The sequence below is a fragment of the Manis pentadactyla genome, chromosome 5 (assembly GCF_030020395.1).
Source record: "Manis pentadactyla isolate mManPen7 chromosome 5, mManPen7.hap1, whole genome shotgun sequence".
NCBI lineage: Eukaryota > Metazoa > Chordata > Mammalia > Pholidota > Manidae > Manis > Manis pentadactyla.
Genome location: NC_080023.1, coordinates 95,831,614 through 95,851,698, shown reverse-complemented (window position 1 = coordinate 95,851,698; position 20,085 = coordinate 95,831,614). Strand labels below are relative to the sequence as shown.

Below are 20,085 nucleotides of genomic sequence, written 5' to 3'. Positions count from 1 at the left end.
TGGTAACAAACGTACCACTCTGGTGGGGAATGCTGATGATGGGGGAGGCTGTGTATGTGTGGGGTCAGGAATAGATGGGAAGTCTCTGCACCTTCTTCCTCTCAATTTTGCTGTGAACCTAAAACTGCTCTAAAAAATAGTCTTTAAGAGACAAAAAAAAAGGAAACAAGAAAAATACCAAGGCAGGGAAGAATACAGTTTGAATAATGAAAGCTCTAAATACCTAAGGACATCATATACCAACAATTACCAAAGAACAAACATTATACTACTGTACAAAAAGACAGAAAAGCAGACATAATCTGCAAGGAAAAGAGTAATGTCAAGGCTGCCCGTGTATCGTTGGATTCCGCATGAAGGTCTGCAGAGAAAAATGCTGTAATTCAGAGTCAAATAACATTAAAAACATCTAGAAAAGAGTTTAAAGTTTTAGGTTTCTTAGTCCAATGCTCACATTTTAAATGATAGACCTGAAAGTGAAATAACTTGCCTGAAATGAATGTTTGTATGACTCCAGCTGGGTGCTTTCATTCCAGTACAACACTGTCTCTAAAATGGAGTCACAGTGATATGAGTCAAGAGGAAGTGAGTTCTAGCTTAGGTGTATCAAATACTGAAAAAGGAGAGAAAGCACTGAAATAGTCCATGAGAATTCCAAAGATGCTAGTAGAAAAATTAATGGAACAATGTGGAATAGGGAATAGAAGATACAATATATTAATACAAATTACTAGTATACTCAGTGTAAAGGAGGAAGGTGGAAAAAAGGAATTGGAAAATGGAATTTACAGCGAAGAAGAAGGAAAAATCAACCTGGAGGGGAGGGGGGAATTAGAAGCAATTATAAACAGAAGAATCCTATTAAGCAATCTCCAGGGCCAAAATTCTATTTTGAAAATAGTAGAAGCTCAGAATGTCTAAATATGTAAACTCGGTGTACAAAGAAAAGTAGAACTCACTACAGAAAGGAGAAAAGTAAAACAGATGAGGGAGAAAACATTGTAACTTTGAGTATAATTTGTTTCTAAGTAACTAGTAAGGAATGTCTGTGGAAATCTGATTGGCTTTGGTGGTAAGAAATTAATTTTAATATGTATAGTAACTATATAACATAGGTAAATTTTTAAAATTCATGAAAAAGATTCAGTGTGAAAGTGCTCTTTTAATAGGTGAAAAAATTATTAGGATGTTAGTGCTATATTTCATAGATACCAAATTGTACATTTTTTCAGATGTTTATGCTTGTGGAATTGGGGTGCATTTTCCATTGTGTATGTTTACTGTGCCATTTCTTTTTTGCCTGGAAAACTGTTACTGAATTGAAGCTTTCATTTACAGTCCATGGCACTTCCTTCATTCCAAGGACATGAATGATAGAAAACTTTTGAAGATGGAGCTCATGCACATAAGAACCCCAGGCACCAGCACGTACCCTTGCTCTGGCATCAACAAGGGCACCGTTTCTCAGGAGGCACCGGACCACTTCCACCTGCCCTGCCCGGGCTGCCATGTGCAGGGCAGTCTCTCCACGCTGTCAGGAAACAAAAATTTTTGAACTATAAACAAACCCATTGCTCCAGATGGTAAAAATAAAAACGTGCCCTCTTGTGATATTCAGCAATATATCCAAAGGTTTAGGAAATCTATAAAAAGGTGTCATTATTTCATAATTATTCAGTCTGAAAAAATACAGTTTTCAATCTTCTCCATCTTCCTAAGGATAAAAGTTTATTTTTTTTTCAGTCCATGACAAACCAGGGAACTTACCCAAACATCCAGGATACCCTGAGCTTGAACAATCAACCTGGCATAACCTGAACTGTTTTGGGTGATAAGTTATCGTGTATCCTTCCCACCTAAACTCTGTCATTGTCACACTTGCCTATGTGATTATAACTTAATCCCATTTTAATGAGAATCTCTAGATGCTGAAGGCCAAGTCAACACACTTCAAAAAAATCACATCATTTGTGTACTATACATAAACTCTTCCTTTTCAGAATTCAAAATTTACTTTCAAAATAGACTCTTTTTTCTCTGATTTGTCTTTGTGTTATGAGACAAGAGAATGATTGTTCATACAAGAAATTTGATTTGTCCAGGAGGTCTCCTATTATTGCTAATGAGCATATTGAAGGGCAGACAGTTATTTGAGAGAACTACTGAGAGATGAGTAAAGCAACTGTTAACAGAGTTCCTGTTGAGGCGGGCAGCACTGGGCACCAGGTAATTCCTTGGGTATCTTCGTGCATCTTGGTGCCACATCGAGATGTAACATGCTCATCAGGAAATGGTAGTTTAGGCTGCAGCATGAGGAATGGTGGTTAGATGTAAGAAATTTTTTCATTGGGAAGCCTGTTAATTACTGCCTTTAAGATACAGGGTTTTTTTTTAATAAGCATATTTTAGAATCACATGTAGTTCTGAAAAAGGTAGGGGTTCACGCTTTCACACAATTTTATAGTTACAATAAGATACTAGAATAAAAAGTATTACTTTTAGTCACTACAACTATCCTAGAAAATAAGGCTGATTTTAACCAAGTAAAGTAAACCACTTCAAATAAAGTAAATCAATTGTAAAGTTGGTTGTGGTAATTGGATACATCTCACAAATTCCAGTGAATAATTTCTTCTGATTATTTGCACAACAAACCCTTAAATCTAGAAGATTTAAGTGAACTTTAGTTTCGTACATAGCTCACAGTTAATTGTTTTCCTAGTATTCAGAGACCCATTCCTTATGAAGTTATGAGAAATTCATTTCAAATAATTTGATTTTGAAAACATGAAACTGGACATTAACTTGTTTGTTGATGATTCATTTATCATCTAATGGCCTTATTTTCTGATGACATATTTTGATTTTTGCAAAGTAAATGTGTCTGAAGTCTGTTATTTTGTAAAACAACATTAGAATAGCAATATTAGTATTTGGATTTTGGATGTATGGCAAGATTTTCCTCTTTGGATAATGATGATTTCTAGTTTGCTTTCTGTATCACTTAAAATCTGTCTCTACATAGATAAAGCTAAGATCTTTTAACTATTAAAAAAAACTTTCAAATCTTTACTCCATTTCTAGGTCTTAGAAGTATAGCAATTTTTCTAATTTTGGTGAAAATGGAGACAAAAATAAGTTTCTTTACAAAAAGTTAAGTCAAAGAGGCCTCAGGAGTATGAACTCAATGATGAACTTACACGTTTATTTTATAAGCCAAGCTTTATCAATAAAGGGTTTTCAAAATGTAAAATATTTCCAATGTTAGTCTTAATATTTCCAATACCGTCATTTTATACTTAAAATAAATTTTTCTGTGGTTTACATATTTGAAATTGATGAGTTAGATATAAAACCTCATCTAAAATATTAAACATTTTTGAAGAAAAGTATTATATGCACACACATGGTCTCTTCACTTTAAAACAATGGTCTTGTTCAATTCTTATTTAATAATTCTCAGGTTATCAAGTTTTATGATGATTTGCCCTTCCCTTTTATATTTATATTACCCTGTTTATCCATAAGTATGAAACAAGAAAATGAAGGCAGGTGTATATTGTTTTTATCAATAACTTCCATCTCTTGATTGTTGGGCACCTCATCTTATTTAAAACCCTTGTCTTCTGTGTCTTAAGCTAATTAACTTTAAGGACAGGGGAAATTCTTAGGCATAATATGAAGTTTGAACTTAGCTGTGAACCCATTGATTTGTTGTAAGAAGGAACGCTTGGAAATACCCCCACACTGTATTCTGAATAGCTCCAAAAGTGCTTGGTACTATCATGGCTGTCAATGAATACTTTGGGTGAAGGACGTGTTACAACTAGCAGTTCAGCTTGCTAGGTTTTAAAGTGCATGTATGATTTTTCTGGAAAGGGAGCTTTGCAGTAATAATATCCGCAGGTGACTGAGTTACTGGTATACCTCACACGTTAAGTGAATTTTGAGACAGAAACAAGACTGGCAAGAGAATGGGTTTGCTCATGTCCAAAGCAGGGTACTAAACTTCATGCTCCTCAGTTGTTAAAACTGACTCTGCTGACAGCTACATTCACTTCCACTTTGGCTGCATCAGTTGGAAAGCATCAAAGCACAATAGACAGCCTTGCATTCAAAAATGCAACATGATTCCAGGCAACACACAAAGGCTCCAAGGATGGGGTGCTCTGGGGTCAGGAAATGACCAGCTCTGACACAGCAAGCAGGCAGTCAGTGTTCACACGGTTTCATAATCTACCTGTAAAGAGTTTGGGGTTCAGTAGCTATATCCTCACGTTCTGAGAATACACAAGTTCACAGGCATCCCATTGCTGGAGAAAGTTAAATTCCTCTAAATTAGGGTTGCCAGATTTAGCAAATAAAAATGCAGGATGACCAGTTAAACTTGAATTCCAGACAAACAGTGAATAATTATTTTAGCATAGGTATATCTCAACTATTGCATGGGATATACTTACACTGCAATCAATCATTCATGGCTTATCTGAAATTCACACGTAACTGGGAGCAACCCTGTTGCTCTTTGAAGGGACACATCACACAAAAATAAAAAACAAACAAATAAAAAACAAGTAGGGAACATGTTGAGGGGAGAATTTCATTGGCAGGTGCCTCTCAAATATTTGTTTTGAGGGAGCTGAAGGGAGGGTAGGTACTGCACCAATGAGAAGATAAAACAAAAGGAAGGACTTTATAATGACCAACAGGAAGAAATGAAAATCTAATATAGTAACTGCCAAATTTGTGAGTCTTTAAAAATCTAAAGGATGTCAACATTTTTACTATTTTAATTATGCTTTATTTTTATTTGAAAATATAAATTTAGGCTACCTAGCATTTTTTTTCCTCAGAGGACAGCATATGATATTAACAATTTTACAAAAAATCTCCCCTCAAAAAGATTAATCTAGGGGATTTAAACAACCATCTCACAGAATGTACTTGTATATGTTATTATTATAACATGATAATGTAATTTAACAGAGTATAATCATTGATCCTGTAGGTATGGGAAGGAAAATAGAGAAACTATTTACAGTAAGAAAGAATGCAGAATACTTTTCTTGAAAGTTACTGGTTTGTACAAGTCTCAGTTTAAAAGAGGGAGGTGGTCATCTCTGAACAGAAAAAGGATTTCTTTGAAAGTTCTAGACGTGTCTAGAAATTAAACTCAAGTTGGCATATTCTCTTATCCTTAGTAGAGTAATTAAAGATCAGTATTACATTATTACTTTAGGGCCAATAAGATATAATTAGGGAAACTTATAGACTATATTTCAATTCTTTAATGGTATTATGCTCCAATTATGAATAATATGAAGAGTGTTAAATAATATTTAAAATCAAATAAGTTTATATCACACTGATTTTGTCCATGAATCAGAAACTTTGGTACAGAAATTGTATGCAAAAGACAAAGAAATGAGATTGTGAGAGGTATAAAAATAAAAAGTGAAACTGAACACTGTTTCACAATTCAAATGGAATGAGATTCCAAAAATTAGCAACAATAGTCAATCAACTGCTTTTGAAAATATGATTCATTTTAATAATAAGCACAAACATTTATTTGGGGAGACTTTGTTGCATACTTTAAAAAAAATCTCAGTATTCCAGTGGCCCCTGTTGAGCTTCAAATACATGACTGCATCTTGTACAGAGCATGTTCTCAGAAGAAACTTTGTATTTGATGATCAAAGTTTAAACGGATAGACTCCAAGAAAGTGAAAGAAATATAAAGAAATTGGAAGTAGAAATCCTAATTTTATATAGAATTCCAGGATATCAAGTATCTACTGGAGATTTAAAGTTGTCTGAAGACCAACATCCTTTTTCAGAATACATGAAAAGTGGCAATGGTATAACTATTTCAGGTAAACGGGGACTCCATTCTAGTAAACAAAATCAAATCAAAGTAAAATCAGAAAATGAAAATCCATGTAACTGAAGGATGGAGAATTTGATATCAAGTAAAAATCCCTAATATTGGACTGTTGCTGGTTAATCATTTGATATGACTGATTACAGTACTGACTTGATACTTGAATCAAAATTACCTGGAATACAACTCACTCAGGCCACTAGAGTAAGCCCTGGAGATTTTACTCCAACCAATCATTCATTCATGTTCAAAGGAGCCTTTAATATGCTTTTTGTTTTAATTAATGTCACTTAAGAAGCACGAACACTCCATCTGCACCAGGAAGCTGAAACAGTCTTAATCCATAGCTTCCATTTTATTTTCTAACACAATTCTTACCCTTCAATGTCCTTCTCAGTGAAGTTCTGGCATTTCAAACATATGCTATCACAGGGGCTCGTCTCAAATGCAGCCACTCATTTTGATGACATATACACAAACATCCCTACACACACCACACTCACTTTTCCTCTCTTTCTCCCTGTGGTTATTCTGACCCAAGCCATACTCACAATGTTAGTGACATCTGGAGAGGCTCCGTTCTGCAGCAGAAGGAGGACAATGTTCAAGTGGCCCATGAAGGCAGCCACATGTATTGGTGTGAGGCCAGACTGCGAAACAAAGCAATAGCAGTTTTACTCCTCTGCACCGGTGGGGGCTTTGGGGCTTCTTCTGATCAATAAAACTTGAGTGAAGAGGACAGTAAATGAATGAAAGGAAGGGGAAGAAGGAGTAAGAGAAGGAATGTTTCATGACAAGCTGAAACATTTTTCTACCTCTGTTATAGCTTGGATTGAAGCCCCATATTTCACCAGCAGTTCCATGACTTTGATGCGGTTTTTCTTGCAGGCAATGTGCAGTGGAGTAAAACCATTCTGTGCAAAAGACAATCAAGTTAGTTGAAAACATGCACAACAAAACTCTCACACCACTCCATGCTGGCACATTGCAGGCAATAATGTTACACTGTCACATAATGCTACCATTTCTTCAAACACCATAGGTGTTGGAATTTGGAAGAAAACGTGATGTGGTCCTGTACGCACTGAACTTTGCTTTTATATGCGGTGGGCCTATATATACTTATTTTTGTGTGCTTACAGAGAAAACAAAAGTAAAACAAACAACAAACAAAAACCTATATGGGCCTACTCCTCAAAGAAGGAAAATAGAGAGGCATTATACTTTAGAAATTCTAAGATGCTTTGAAGTATACTGTTCGGCAGGTTATGAAATGGCTTTCAGAGGCATCAAAGATGACCATGTCTTCTTCTGATGAAGGACCATTTCTTAGAGCATAAAAACAGTGTATCTGTTTTACTTAAAAAAAAAATCTAAGAACATGGCACCTCTTTAATAAATATTTCGACTTTGCCACCATTTTCTTCAGAGAGGAGGTGCTGAAATTAGCATAAGTCATATTTATGTTGATAATTTTTTATATCTGGAAGTTATATATATTTTATTCGAAAAATTTCATAGGAGTTGTACATTAGCAGAAATCATTATTGATAATATTTTATATATCCAGAAGTTATATTTATTATATTAAAAAGGTTTTATATTAAATGCCAATCAGGTACATTTTATTTTATAAAGAAATAATTATTAAGTTCCTGAATATTTTCAAGAAACACATAGAGAATTTCTGAAACTGGTAGGAGATATCTCTCAGAGGCAAAGGAATGTTGAGAAGTCTTTAAGGCACTTTCTAACTTTCCAAACTAGGCTAATGTGTAGGAATTGGGGAAAATTACATAAAAATTTGTTAACTAAACCCATGCTTAATACTTATGTGTTACATGTAAGTATTACATTTCTATTTGAATAATTGCCCCTGTATAGAGAAAATATATTATGCTAGTTAACAACTTTGCCTGTCTCAGTGGAGACTGATCATCAGTCAATATTTGTCTACACTAGCAGTTCTCAGGAAAGGACATGCCTTAACCTAATGGCTTATTATTCTTCACAATGTTTGTTATTTCCATTTGTGAGGTATATAATAAGCCAGATATAAATAGTCACATGTATATGCAGTGCTTAAAAGATTTGTAATTATTAGATTGTGATATTTTATAAACTTATTGAGGATTATCCAAATGAAAATGAGCATTTTCTTCCTTACGTGAAAATATATATTCTCACATAATTGCACAAAAACCTAAAGGTATATTTGCTTCAAGGAAAATGAGGAATAAATTGATTCCAAAGGAAAATTTCAAATAAAAATAAGACTTAGTAGTTCATAATTTTAATGATATTCTCTCATCTTATATATTGTCTGTGGACTAATTTAACTGATATAAACCATCTAATATATAAGAAAAAAGGATTTCCTTTTAGTTTGAGAATTAGGAAACAAGAGACATAAATTAGTGTGTGTCTAATACTTCCAAGAATTATTGTTAAACATAAGTGAAGCAAGGAAGATTTATTGAATATTAGACCTTGAGGGGCACAGAGCTCCTCTAGAAATAGCCTCTTGCACATTTCTCTTGAGCAATTCCTGGAATGATTTATATAAAATGCCTCCTGTAGCAGGAAGATGCTAAGTATCCCTTTTCTATTAGCCTATGGTTGGATAACCAGGTTAACAAGGAAATTGTCTGAGTGAACTCTTCACGGGCTTACATTTTACACTATATTACATAGTCAAAGCTATTCATCACTTTAAAATCTTTTGCTTCTCATAAAAAGATTAATAAAGTTCAACTTTTTCCCACTTTTATTCTCACTCTATATAGAGGTATCTAGAACTTATTTTATAACTTCCTATTTTTCAACTACTTTCCATTTAAAATTGCTTATCATTCCATAGCTTTCATATCTATCTACAACTCACTAGTTATGGAAATGTTACCTTAGTGTTCTCTTAAACCTATCCTTGTTCACCATCAATAGCAAACTGTGAAGTAGGCAGGCAGCTTGTGGGAGGTGACAAACTTAGCAGAATTAACTACATATCTGTAACCATGCACTGCCGGTGTCTACACCAGCAGGCAATAAGTGTGGGTTTGCTTCTCTCGATCTGTGTTCAGTTAATGTGGACTGGGCCAGGTTTACCAGGGCTCTGGCGTTTGGATTAGCTCTCTTGTCCAGGAGGAGTTTGGTTACACGGTAGTGGCCACAGTGTGCAGCAACGTGGAGGGCCGTCAGGTAGTCTAGGGTGACGTCATCAACAGGAGCCTTGTGCTGTAACAGGTGCTTCACACATTCCACGTGGTCTCCCTGTGCAGCCATGTGAAGTGGAGACAGCCCATTCTGCGCATCAAAACAAAACAAACCAATTCCACATTTTACTCATCACTTTCAGGTTATGCAACACTACAAAGTCAATTCTTTATCTCTTGCACAGTTGGCTTAGAGAGTTCTTTGGATTCCATCCTACCATAATGACCCACCTTAGTCCTTGCCAGCAAGGGAGCACCCCGTTCCAGCAGGAGTTCTACCACCTGGTCATGCCCACTTCTTGCAGCACAGTGAAGGGGGGTCAAGCCATCCTGCCAAAAGAATTAAAGAACTAAGCCTGAGTTAACTTAAAAAAAAATGAAAAACTAAAGATTGTGTCTGTTGCCACTTTAAAGAGAGGGTTTCCTGAATTCAGTCTTAGCGACTCAAGATCTCAGTCATAGAATTGCTATTAGTTAAATGATAGAGAAGGTGAGAGAAAACAAGGCGGAGAGATCTTGACAGAAAGAAAGAAAAAGATGGGGACAAAACAGAGACACGGGGAGAGCAAGAGAGACCTCACGTGTGGGGTTCAATGTAAAAAAACACGTGTTGCTCGCTCTGTGTTTGCATATTCAGCAAGATGAGAGAGCAGAATACATTGCATTTGTGGAATTTCAAAGCCCTGCTTGCTTGGAACCATAACCAGAGATTACATCATTAGGCTTCCATTTTGGTTGTCCTGATACAACTTTTACCAAAAAATTATTCTGAATCTAATTTGTTCATCTATGCTCTCTCCTTAATTGTTACTATTCTCATAAATTTTTCCTAAAATTCTCCCTGTTGTTCATAAAAAAGAAGGGTCATTTTTTCACATTCTTTTAAAGGTTTCCACACACATTTCTCAACATTTTACACACTACATAATTATTTCTCAAAGATGGAATTTGTTATTAATAAATAGCATTAAAATAGTGTCAAATAAAATTATGGCACAGCTGTATGTTATTTATAAAATGTTCTGACCCTGATACTTCTCAGGTAGTTTCTGATTCCAGAGCAATCCCTAAATGCCCTCTGTCTTCTGGATTTTATTTCTCTTTAGGGTGGCATGGCTAGAAAATAGAGGGTAGGAAATTCAGGCAAAATGTAAGAACAATGAGCAAGAAGTGAGAGAGAAAATGAAATCCTGTGTACATAAATTAACTAGTGATTTTTCAGGCTCAAGGAAAAAAAGACCAAGATTTTCATAGGGAAAGACACTGAGAATGTAGGTAGCAGTCAGAGAAAATGAGGGATGGTGAGCAGCTGAGAACTTCAGAAGCTTCTCATCCAGAACTCTAATGGCCTATCTTTTGTGCCTCTGTTTGCAGGACCATCTCTCTGGGTTATGCTTTCCTTCTAATAAATATACAGTTGATCCTTGAGCAGTATGGGGTAAAGGGAACTGACCCCCACACATTTGAATATCTGCATATAAATTATGACTACCCCAAAACACTTAACTAATAGCCTCCTACTGACCAGAACCTTCCTTATAACAGTCAATAAACACATATCTTTTTATGTTATATGTATTATATCCCATATTCTTATAATAAACTAAGAGAAAAGAAAATGTTATTAAGAAAATCATAGGGAAGAGAAAACATTTATAGTACTGTACAGCATTTATTGAAAAAAAAAATCCATGTATAAGGGGAGCCACACAGTACAAACCTGTGTTATTTAAGGGTCAAATGTAATTCATCTGGATTACAATGCTCTTTCTGATCCAACATTCTGGGATTTCTACACTAGGTATCTTCCCTTTGCCCCTCCAGACCCATGCTCTGCCCTTCTCCGCTCTGCTCCACGTCCACCAGACAGACCTCTCTAGACTATTAATGGATTACCTTGACCTGTGGCTTCTGGCTGGGTTTGGCCAATGGGAAATTCAGGGATACTAATTGAAAGATCTAAGTCTGGCTGTATCTCTTTAGCAAAGGCTAAGTGCCTGCCAAATCAGCCACCTCCATATAATTCTCTCCTTTAAAGTTCTGGTAATTTCTATTTCTCACACTTCAGGTCTGGAGATGGGAATAATCCTGTTGTTACTAGCCCCAGGGATTCTCTACTATCCCTTGTTTCTTCCCGAGAGTCTACCTACAATGTTACAAATAGTCCCTTCAATAATCGCTATTCAAATTACCAAATTTGTGTATGCCAGCTGTTTTTGGCTAGGACCTTGACTGATAATGATTTTTTGTTTTGTTAAATCTATTTAGCAAGTATTAAGATACTGAGTAACAAAAATATACCTTACAGTTTGGGGTTTGTGAAAATCAACATGAAAGGCAACCTTTCCAGAAAAAAAGTATTTAACTATTATATTCTAGATGCCTAGTTATGTTAAAGTTGGCTAGGCAAGAGCCTAAAAAAGAAACTGTGTAGGCAAATGATTAAAATGATTATGCTTTTGTATCTGGATTATAGTACCTTGTAGTGGAACTACACAGCATTATTTCTATGTAAGTTATATAACAATTAGACATAGCATGATTTCTCAAACATATTCTTGATGAGGGCTTTATAGAGATCTAGAGTTTGAGAAATCCAATGTAGTGAATAAAGGCATTGTGTGCAATGGTCCAGGTGTTGGCTCTGGAATCTGAGCCCAGGGTGTGAATCTCTTTAAGGCTCAGCTTTATCATACTACCTACAATGGGGATGATTTTTCTACCCTAATTTACAGCCTTGTTTGAGAGGTGAAAGGATGCTGCCTTAAATCAGTTTTAGAAAATGTAGAGTACTATTATCCACAGATAACATGAAATATCATTGTGTAATGATGTTAAAACTCCCCAAATACTCTCAGAATAACAATAGGAAAATGTAGAGAACACTTAATAAACCCAGAAGAAAATCAAAAGACAGAACAGGAAGAATTAAATGGTTCTAAATCTTACATTCTACTGATGGAATTTATCTGCCCTATCAAGGGTGTGCTAATTATACCAAATTTTAGTTTCCCAACATGCTTGATCTGAGTGATTTTGGGTTTTTTCTACAAAGTACATTGCCAAATAAATTCCTATCAAGGTTTGTATTCAAAGGCTTTTTTTTACTTAAATTATTTTTTTTTTAATTTTCAAGGCAATGATCCGTTCATTATCTTTTCTTTTTAACTTAAATTCTTATAACTGTTTAAATTTTTTACAATCCCCTCTCCTGCCACACCCCACCCCTGCCTCCAGAATCCCTTTCCCTGTGTTCTCTTTTTCTCTTCTCTCAATAGTTCAGATCACAGCATGATATTGATAATTCTTACAAGGGAAGATCAATCAGCATTAGAAGTACACCATTTGTATAGCTGGTAATCTACAGCATTAGCTTTTTACGACCATTTCTTTCCTTATCTTTTCCTTTCCTCCCTCCCTGCTTAGATTGTTCTTTCAGCAAAATGCAGCCTTAAGTCTGCATATTAATAAAGGCTCTGCTAATTACTAAGTGGTGTGCCCTAAGTCAAGTTATGTAACTCCTCTGAAACTCATTTTTCCCTGCGGTAGTTTCATTTCTCAAATGAAGACCTCCACAGTTTCTCAACAAGAAAATACTACACACAACACAAGTTGTTAGGATGATGGAATGAGATATTTGTAGAGTACTGAGCAGGGTGCCTAGAACATCATATGCATATGACAATTGGTGGTCACTATTGTTATTACTTTAGTTATTACTTCTAATAACAAGTAACAAGGGTGATCCCTTTTTCTGAAGTATTGTGTTTCTTTTTATCATCCTTTAATGTTTTTTTGTACTTTTATTGTGTGCATTGAAATATGCATTTCAATATTTTAACCATAATCTTTATATGGAGTACTCACATTTAAATAATAAATAAGTTTAATAATAAAAAAGAATAATACCCTTAATAAAACCTGAATTAATATCTTTAACTAGCTATAAGCTTTCTGTTTTACCATTAAAATAAGGTTTTTTAGATACCAACAAACCAGAACTCTAGTGAAAATGTCCCAGAGCTTCACACCAAATACTAGTCAAGGATAAGAATACCAATGAGATGCAAAATGTCTCAATGACTAGCAAAATGCTGATGAAAGAGGGGGAAAAGCTATGTGTAAGTTTTTTTTTTAATTACCCTAAAGCCCCTACATATCTTGTTTTTCTCCAGATAATGAAAATCTTGTATACGAGAAAAATAAGAAGATCAAGGGAAAATTCTTGACAGCATATACTAAATTCAGAATGTTTATTGCTTGGGGGAAACTGAGACCTCTATAATAAAAAATGAAATATTTTTAAATTTTATAATAATTTTTAATCCCATATATAGAAGCTTTATTTTATTACCTAAAAAACAGTGAAAAAAAAAAAAAAAAGCAATATTTTTTCTATTTTAAGATACATTTTCAAAGGAAAAAAGAAGCAGCAAATAATATTTGTTTTAGTAATCAAATATTATAGTTCCAGAATCGGCCTCCCAATTTCATACCACAGTCCTTGATTACACTGTTTACCTCCAGTTGATTCTGTTTTTGGTAAGAAAGATATGTTACAGCCAGAACTGAAAGAGTCAAACCACTTCTAAAATCCTACTCCTTAGAGATGAGGAAGTATTTAACTCACGGGGAAAAGCTCAGGGCCACCATTCAATCTGTGTGTGCGCTGGATCTGGCTTCCACAAACTAGTGACAGCCAATGTTTTGCATATCTCTTCCCAATTCTGCATTCAGATACCATGTTGGTAGCTCTACTAAACCAGAATGGAATATTAAGCTATTTACACTATGGAAATTGGCAAAGGCAAAGGCTACAAATTAGAGCTTTTTTGTGGCCAGGATCAGGGAGTCAATTATTAAACTTTTACCAGCACACTGTTATCCTAATTCCTTGGATACTGCTGACTTTCATCTCTGAGTAAAGGGACCTCGTCTGTGTTGTTAGCCGCTGTGTCTCTAGGGTTCATGGCATTAAGTAGGAACTCACTGATTATCTGTTTAAGGAATGAATGAACAGAATGTCCACACAATGTCATCAACTAGAAAATCTATTTTTGCTTTATAAATTTTCGGATGAAATTCAGTTTATTTGCTGTATCTGATGACTACACTGGCTGAAATAGAGTCCAAATATTCCCTTCACAGAAGAAACCAAGGCTTAGATTTGATGTTGCTCAAGGACAAATAGTTAATGGCAGAACTAGCACAAGAATCCATTTCTCGCCATGTCTTAGTATACGTTTTATGAAAATGCACTACCTATCTGGAGTTAAGACTTTTAAATTATATGTGCAAATATATGTAAGCCATGCAAATTAGAGCATCTTTTAAAGAACTAAGCAAATATTGTAGTGGTCAATAAGAAGAAAATCAGTTATGTCAATAAGGAATGAATACTCCAGAAAAATATTAATAAAAGCAATGTGGATACTTAAGACATTGGCCAAGGTAAAAATGTTTTTGCATTTACAAAGTGCTGTCTTTCCACTGGTACTCTCAATAATTAGAGTCTCAATCAAAACAGTTAAGTGTAAAGGGAGACACTGCTAATAATGTACTTAAAGAAGGAACTAAGAAACTCTCTTTTAATAGAAAGGACAAGTAAGCAAAGCATGCAGGCCTAGGAATAATTGTTCCAAACTCTGCCTACCCAAAGCGTAGCAAGTAAAAAGGTGTGCCAACAAAGCAAAACTACACAAAACTCTGATGCAAAGACACTGGACACCACAACAGAGATCCTGACAGACAGAGCAAACCAGGACTCCCACCTGATCATGTGACACAGGAGCTCTGGACCAAATGTCTTAGAGAAATGAGATTAAGAAAGCGACATTTCCTGAAGTCATTAGAAGTCAGAATTTATAGACTGGGACTGTTATCGATTCCAAAAGCTCAAAGATGCAAAGGCTTCTTAAACAAAAACATTTGCTAGCCCCAAGATTTACAAGGAAACTAGATTTGATCCTTATTCCTTAGACTATGAGAACATGAAGTCCCCAAAGTAAACAAAGTGAAGAGCAAAACATCACAAGGGATATATTCTATCTACTATCTTCCATAAGCTTCTTACACCAACTATTTCAAAATTTTCATATTACAGGAATGTTCAAAGTTTTGCCAAATTCTATGATTAATCAGATCTTCTCCAGAGAACTAATACTGAAATACTAGTTTAATGTTTAAGCAAGTAACTGCATATAATTTCAGCAATATAATAAAAAATATGAGTAGCTATGGAATTTACCCACCTCACCTAAAAATAAAAGATAAATAATAGTACTGAGGAATTATTTCTCATACAACCCTATGAGGCAGGCACTATTATTAGCCTAAGTTAAGTCAACTGCCAACAGTATGCAGCTAGAAGTAGGAGAAGTAGGAATTGAAATTAGGTAGTCTCCTTTAGAGTGTACTTCTACCAACTGCATTCTCCTGCCTATCTTTTTATCTATTTGTAAGTGCATAAAAGCTCAGAATTATATTTTATTTTACTTAACAAGTTTGAAATCAGTGAGGGGCCCTGCCTCTGACTACAGTAAAAATGCAACATGGGCAACTGTAAGCCTTTTTCCCAGAGGCATAATCGCAAGTCTCCTGCTCAGCTCAGTATAGCATAACCACTTAAGAAAAGATGGTTTAGGAATTGCAAAGTTAGCAAAAGATTTTCAACATGTATTAAAATATTTTATGTAAAAGCAACACTCTCATAGCTTAATGTATGCTAATGAGTTTGGGTTCTTGATATTTACAACTAACCATCAGAGACGTGTATGTCCCATCTTTGATTCTTGTTCCTAGAAAATCAATAAACAAGGACTTGGAAAAAAACCTGCCATTAAGGGCTAGCATTCTGTTTCTTCAGGCACTTATGAGAAAATATTAATTCCACTTTTACAGTATGAAACCTTTAAATATTGTATGAGGTTCAAATCAAATCCAAGAAAGCAATTTTCTTGAAAAGCATTGCTTATATTTAGGGGCTGTTATTTTAAGGTACCTGCTTAAAGAATACACAAAATAATAATGGTAGGAACTTGAAATTACAGAAACACTCACCCTAGTTTTGGCATCGATCTGACCACCACGATCCAGTAAGAGCTTCACCATGTTTGTGTTTCCCCTTTTGGAAGCCACATGCAGAGGAGTGATTCCATTCTACACCATGGAAAGACCAAACGAGAGCATGTTGGGTATGACAGGGCATGATGGTGAAGACTGCATCAAAGGGCACAAAGGAGGTTGTGACCTATGTGGTAATTTGATCCAAGGTTTCTATAGTTTCAGTGTATTTGATTTTTAAGGAACAAGAAAGCACACAAACCACAAAGCACTATAGTCAGAGAACGAAAAATGGAATGAAACTGTTCAGCTAAGTTAGCCAGTAACTACAACACAGGTATTGAATGTACACATTACAGTCAAGAGACACAGGGAGCACTTTTACATAATAGAAACAAAATTTCAGATTCTACCTTGGAGCCCTAGTCCAAAATCAATCATTCCTACAACACCCAGGCACTTAAAAATTCTGGGTTCTTAAAATTTCCTACGCTTAAAATAGAATACAAATATACATATCAAAACTCAATGGAAAATGACTCATAAAAACACCTCCTTCAGAGTAATTCAGTATGAAAAACGACTTGAAAACAGCTCAACACTATTTCGGAATAGAAGACTTCTAAGGACAAAACACCATATATATGAATTACATTTACCTTATTGGCTATCATATATCATTATTATGGCAAGGATTTACACCTGTTTATTTTTACATGTCATAATTTTGCAAATGTTCCAATATTGCATTTATTGATTCACATTAAGTATATTGAGTTTTATTATTATGAAAGTGAATTCTTTGCACTAAAAACACACCATTAAACACTAATGCAACATGATGTAATTTTTATGTATTTTGGTAAGAGTCTTTATGTGAACAAATTCTCAATTCATTAATTTCTTGCCAAATAGTGCACCTTATAATCACTGTTAAGACAATACATTTTATACTTAACATTTTAACATTTTAATTGTTTATTGACTTGGAGCTGTTCTTTCATGCATGATTCATGGGGTGAGCTTTAAATACAATTGCTCATATTGATGTCAGAATTAAAATCCTCTTTAACTATTGCAAACAATTTGTGTGCATGTGAATTTATACAGTCTTATTTCTGACTTGGGTTGTGATGACTTCCTATGATTTGAAGAAAAAAAAATGAAAAATCTATTATTTTCAGCACAGATTCAAGTAAAGTAAAAGAAGCAAAACCTTTATTGGTGTTTGTTTTTACTTTAGTAAATGCCCATTTATTGCTGTCCAAAATGAGAACCTATTTTAATCCATACCCTGGCTGTGAAGTCCACAGCAGCTCCCCGGTTTAGAAGAAGAGTTGCCACATTGACATTTCCATAGTGGGCGGCAATGTGCAAAGGAGTAAAACCACTCTATGGAAAGCAAAGAAAATGACAGTGAGTAAAGCATTTCAGCTCCATAAATGGCAATCACTGGATTAGTAAAGAAAATCACATGGTAATTCTCTACCTAATATGTGAGCAATAAAGTTCATATGATAAATGATTCAATAAGACTCTTTAAATTTTAGTCCTCTCCTAGATGGTAAATAGCTAAATATGCAAACAGGTAAATAAATATCCTACATTTTCTGGCAGCATTATTTTTAATTAGCTTAATGGTTTAGCTACTTATGACATTTGTTGTTTATACAAAGCCATGTTTGTTCAGTTGGTTTAACTTGAGAGAAAAACACCGTATGATTAAACAACATCAGGTTTCAGCCATAGGATGAACATCACTGTGAATAAAATGCTTTCTCCAGAGAAAGACTCAAAACTACTTTGTTGTTGTTATTGTTATTTTTAATGAAAAAGAGCACTGGTTGGCCTTTTATCTTTGGAATTATGAAAATGCTGTGAGAAACTCTTACAGAGGAAGTAAATTCATTCCACGTCATTTACACTGTTATGATATTTCTATCCTCTTAGCAGCTTTAGTCAGACTATGTTGTTATAGTGAAAAAAAGTTAAAAAACAAAAATTAAACAATATACTTGGCATCAATATGAATATAAAAGAAAGAAAAAAATTGAGTTTAACCCAAATTAGTTGAAGGCTAATTAAATAAAATATTTCAATTCACAAGATTTATATAAAATAAGCTGATTAAATCAACTGGGGGGGTTTACTTTCAGAATGTTTAAAAATGAGTCTGAAACTCTTAGAAAGAAAGTATATTTCCTTTTGTTTCTTTTTCTGATGACAATTCAGTTAGAACTTTTTGGCATTTCACAACAGATGCATATTAACTCTTTAATTATTAAAGTATGCAAAGATGATTACCCTTGCTATCCATAATTTTCATTACTTAATAAATGATTATACAAACAATGAAGACTGCTCCATAAAACTGAAAATCAAATCCTGACATTTTGAGGTTATTTTGTATTGTTCTCTTTTATTTGAAATGAACTTTGATGAATACAATATTGCTTTTAAGAAGTATTATTAAAATCACAACTGTTATTTTCCTATTCACTTGATATATGGGCTTTGGTGACTTGGCTTTTAAAATGGCCCAAACAAGTTCCTCTGTGCTATCAGCCAAATAAGCTGCATGTAATTTCTGACTAGAGAAGTAGGATGCAAAATCAGAACAGTAAGTATCAACCCAAATCTCACGCTTGTGGTCAAGATATTATTTGGTGTCTACATGATGCCAAATATTCATATCAAAATGGAGGGGCATACCAATCTACAACGTGGTTCTTATTTTATAAAATGTCAAATTATTATATTTTAGGAAATAATTGGATGTTTTTCATTTTTATCTTAATATTTCCTGTCACCCAGACATATCCTGAATGTTTGTCTATTATTCAAGTTACAGTTTAACTTCAGAAAAACATAGTGATTGTTGGTGAATCACTTTCAAATTATTCAAATATAATATTGTCTTTCTCGTTTGCAAAAATAAACTTGTTTATTTTCTGATACAGCCTCATGGACCATTCATGATGACTCTTAGATCAACATGAGGCTGGTATAAGCCCCTCAGAGGAACTTTTCCCTGATTAGCATGGAGGGAGAAGGCTCAGTTGAGCTTTCCACAGGATTATTGGGAAGGGGTTCACCCTCTTTGCTACATTATTTTCAAAATGTATCTTAAGCAATCACCAAAAATCACCTAAAAAATTAAAAGAATTAAAATCAGTAAATCAAAGGTATAAAAAATCAGTAATTAAGGTATCAGTTTGTATGGTTCCAGTCTTGAGCAATTTCACAAAGCAGCTGGGCCTTTTGTTCAAACCCTTACAGGTCCACAATGCAGTAATCATATGAGGTGTTAAAAAATCCCATCAATAAGGTGAACATCAACCTGCATAGATACTTGCCTTTGAACACAGGTGAATTTTTCTAACATAATTTCAACAATGTTTGTGTTAGTGCCTCTCAGTAGCAAAGGTCAAGGAGAGACCACTAAACACACACACAAATGCATGAACTTACACACACACACACACACACACACACACACACACACACTTCACAGACACTAGAAAGAGGCTTCTGAACTGAATGTTTTTGTTGATCGATGTGACTTATTTTGGTATGTGGAAAATAGATGATTTCATGACAAGTATTGTAAGACATAGCAAGATAAAAGCAAATGCTTTGCTCGATATCATTATTGATTATATACAATATGGTAAAAAATAATACAGAAAAAAGGGCAACTGCAATTAGATAAAAGGATGAAACAGGGGCAGAGAAATCTTCTTGAACTTCACCTCTCTAAACTTAAACTAAGAATTCTTATTAAGAGTAGAGGTCATTTTTCTCACTGTCAAAAAGTTAATAACAAAGCTCACTCAGTAAAATATATATTAAGGAAGAGTTTCGTGTCATGTTCTACTCAAATAAGCTATCTAAATAGTCTCACTGATTAAAGAATGCTTCACCCAT

General features: G+C 34.5%; 1 protein-coding gene across 24 annotated transcripts in view; it reads right to left on the bottom strand.

Moving 5' to 3' along the window:
- The window catches only part of ANK2 (ankyrin 2), a 323,577-nt gene that overhangs the window by 109,795 nt on the left and 193,697 nt on the right, over nucleotides 1-20,085 (bottom strand). For 21 of the 24 annotated variants that reach the window (XM_036920818.2, XM_036920824.2, XM_057502550.1 and 18 more), the window contains 7 exons: nucleotides 17,452-17,550; nucleotides 16,156-16,254; nucleotides 9,328-9,426; nucleotides 8,990-9,187; nucleotides 6,700-6,798; nucleotides 6,436-6,534; nucleotides 1,433-1,531 (listed from right to left, as the gene is read on the bottom strand). In XM_036920818.2, coding sequence (XP_036776713.2) covers nucleotides 1,433-1,531; nucleotides 6,436-6,534; nucleotides 6,700-6,798; nucleotides 8,990-9,187; nucleotides 9,328-9,426; nucleotides 16,156-16,254; nucleotides 17,452-17,550 — 792 coding nt within the window. The remainder of the gene's footprint in view (nucleotides 1-1,432; nucleotides 1,532-6,435; nucleotides 6,535-6,699; nucleotides 6,799-8,989; nucleotides 9,188-9,327; nucleotides 9,427-16,155; nucleotides 16,255-17,451; nucleotides 17,551-20,085) is intronic. The other 3 variants (XM_057502564.1, XM_036920827.2, XM_036920829.2) reach the window with 1 other exon arrangement.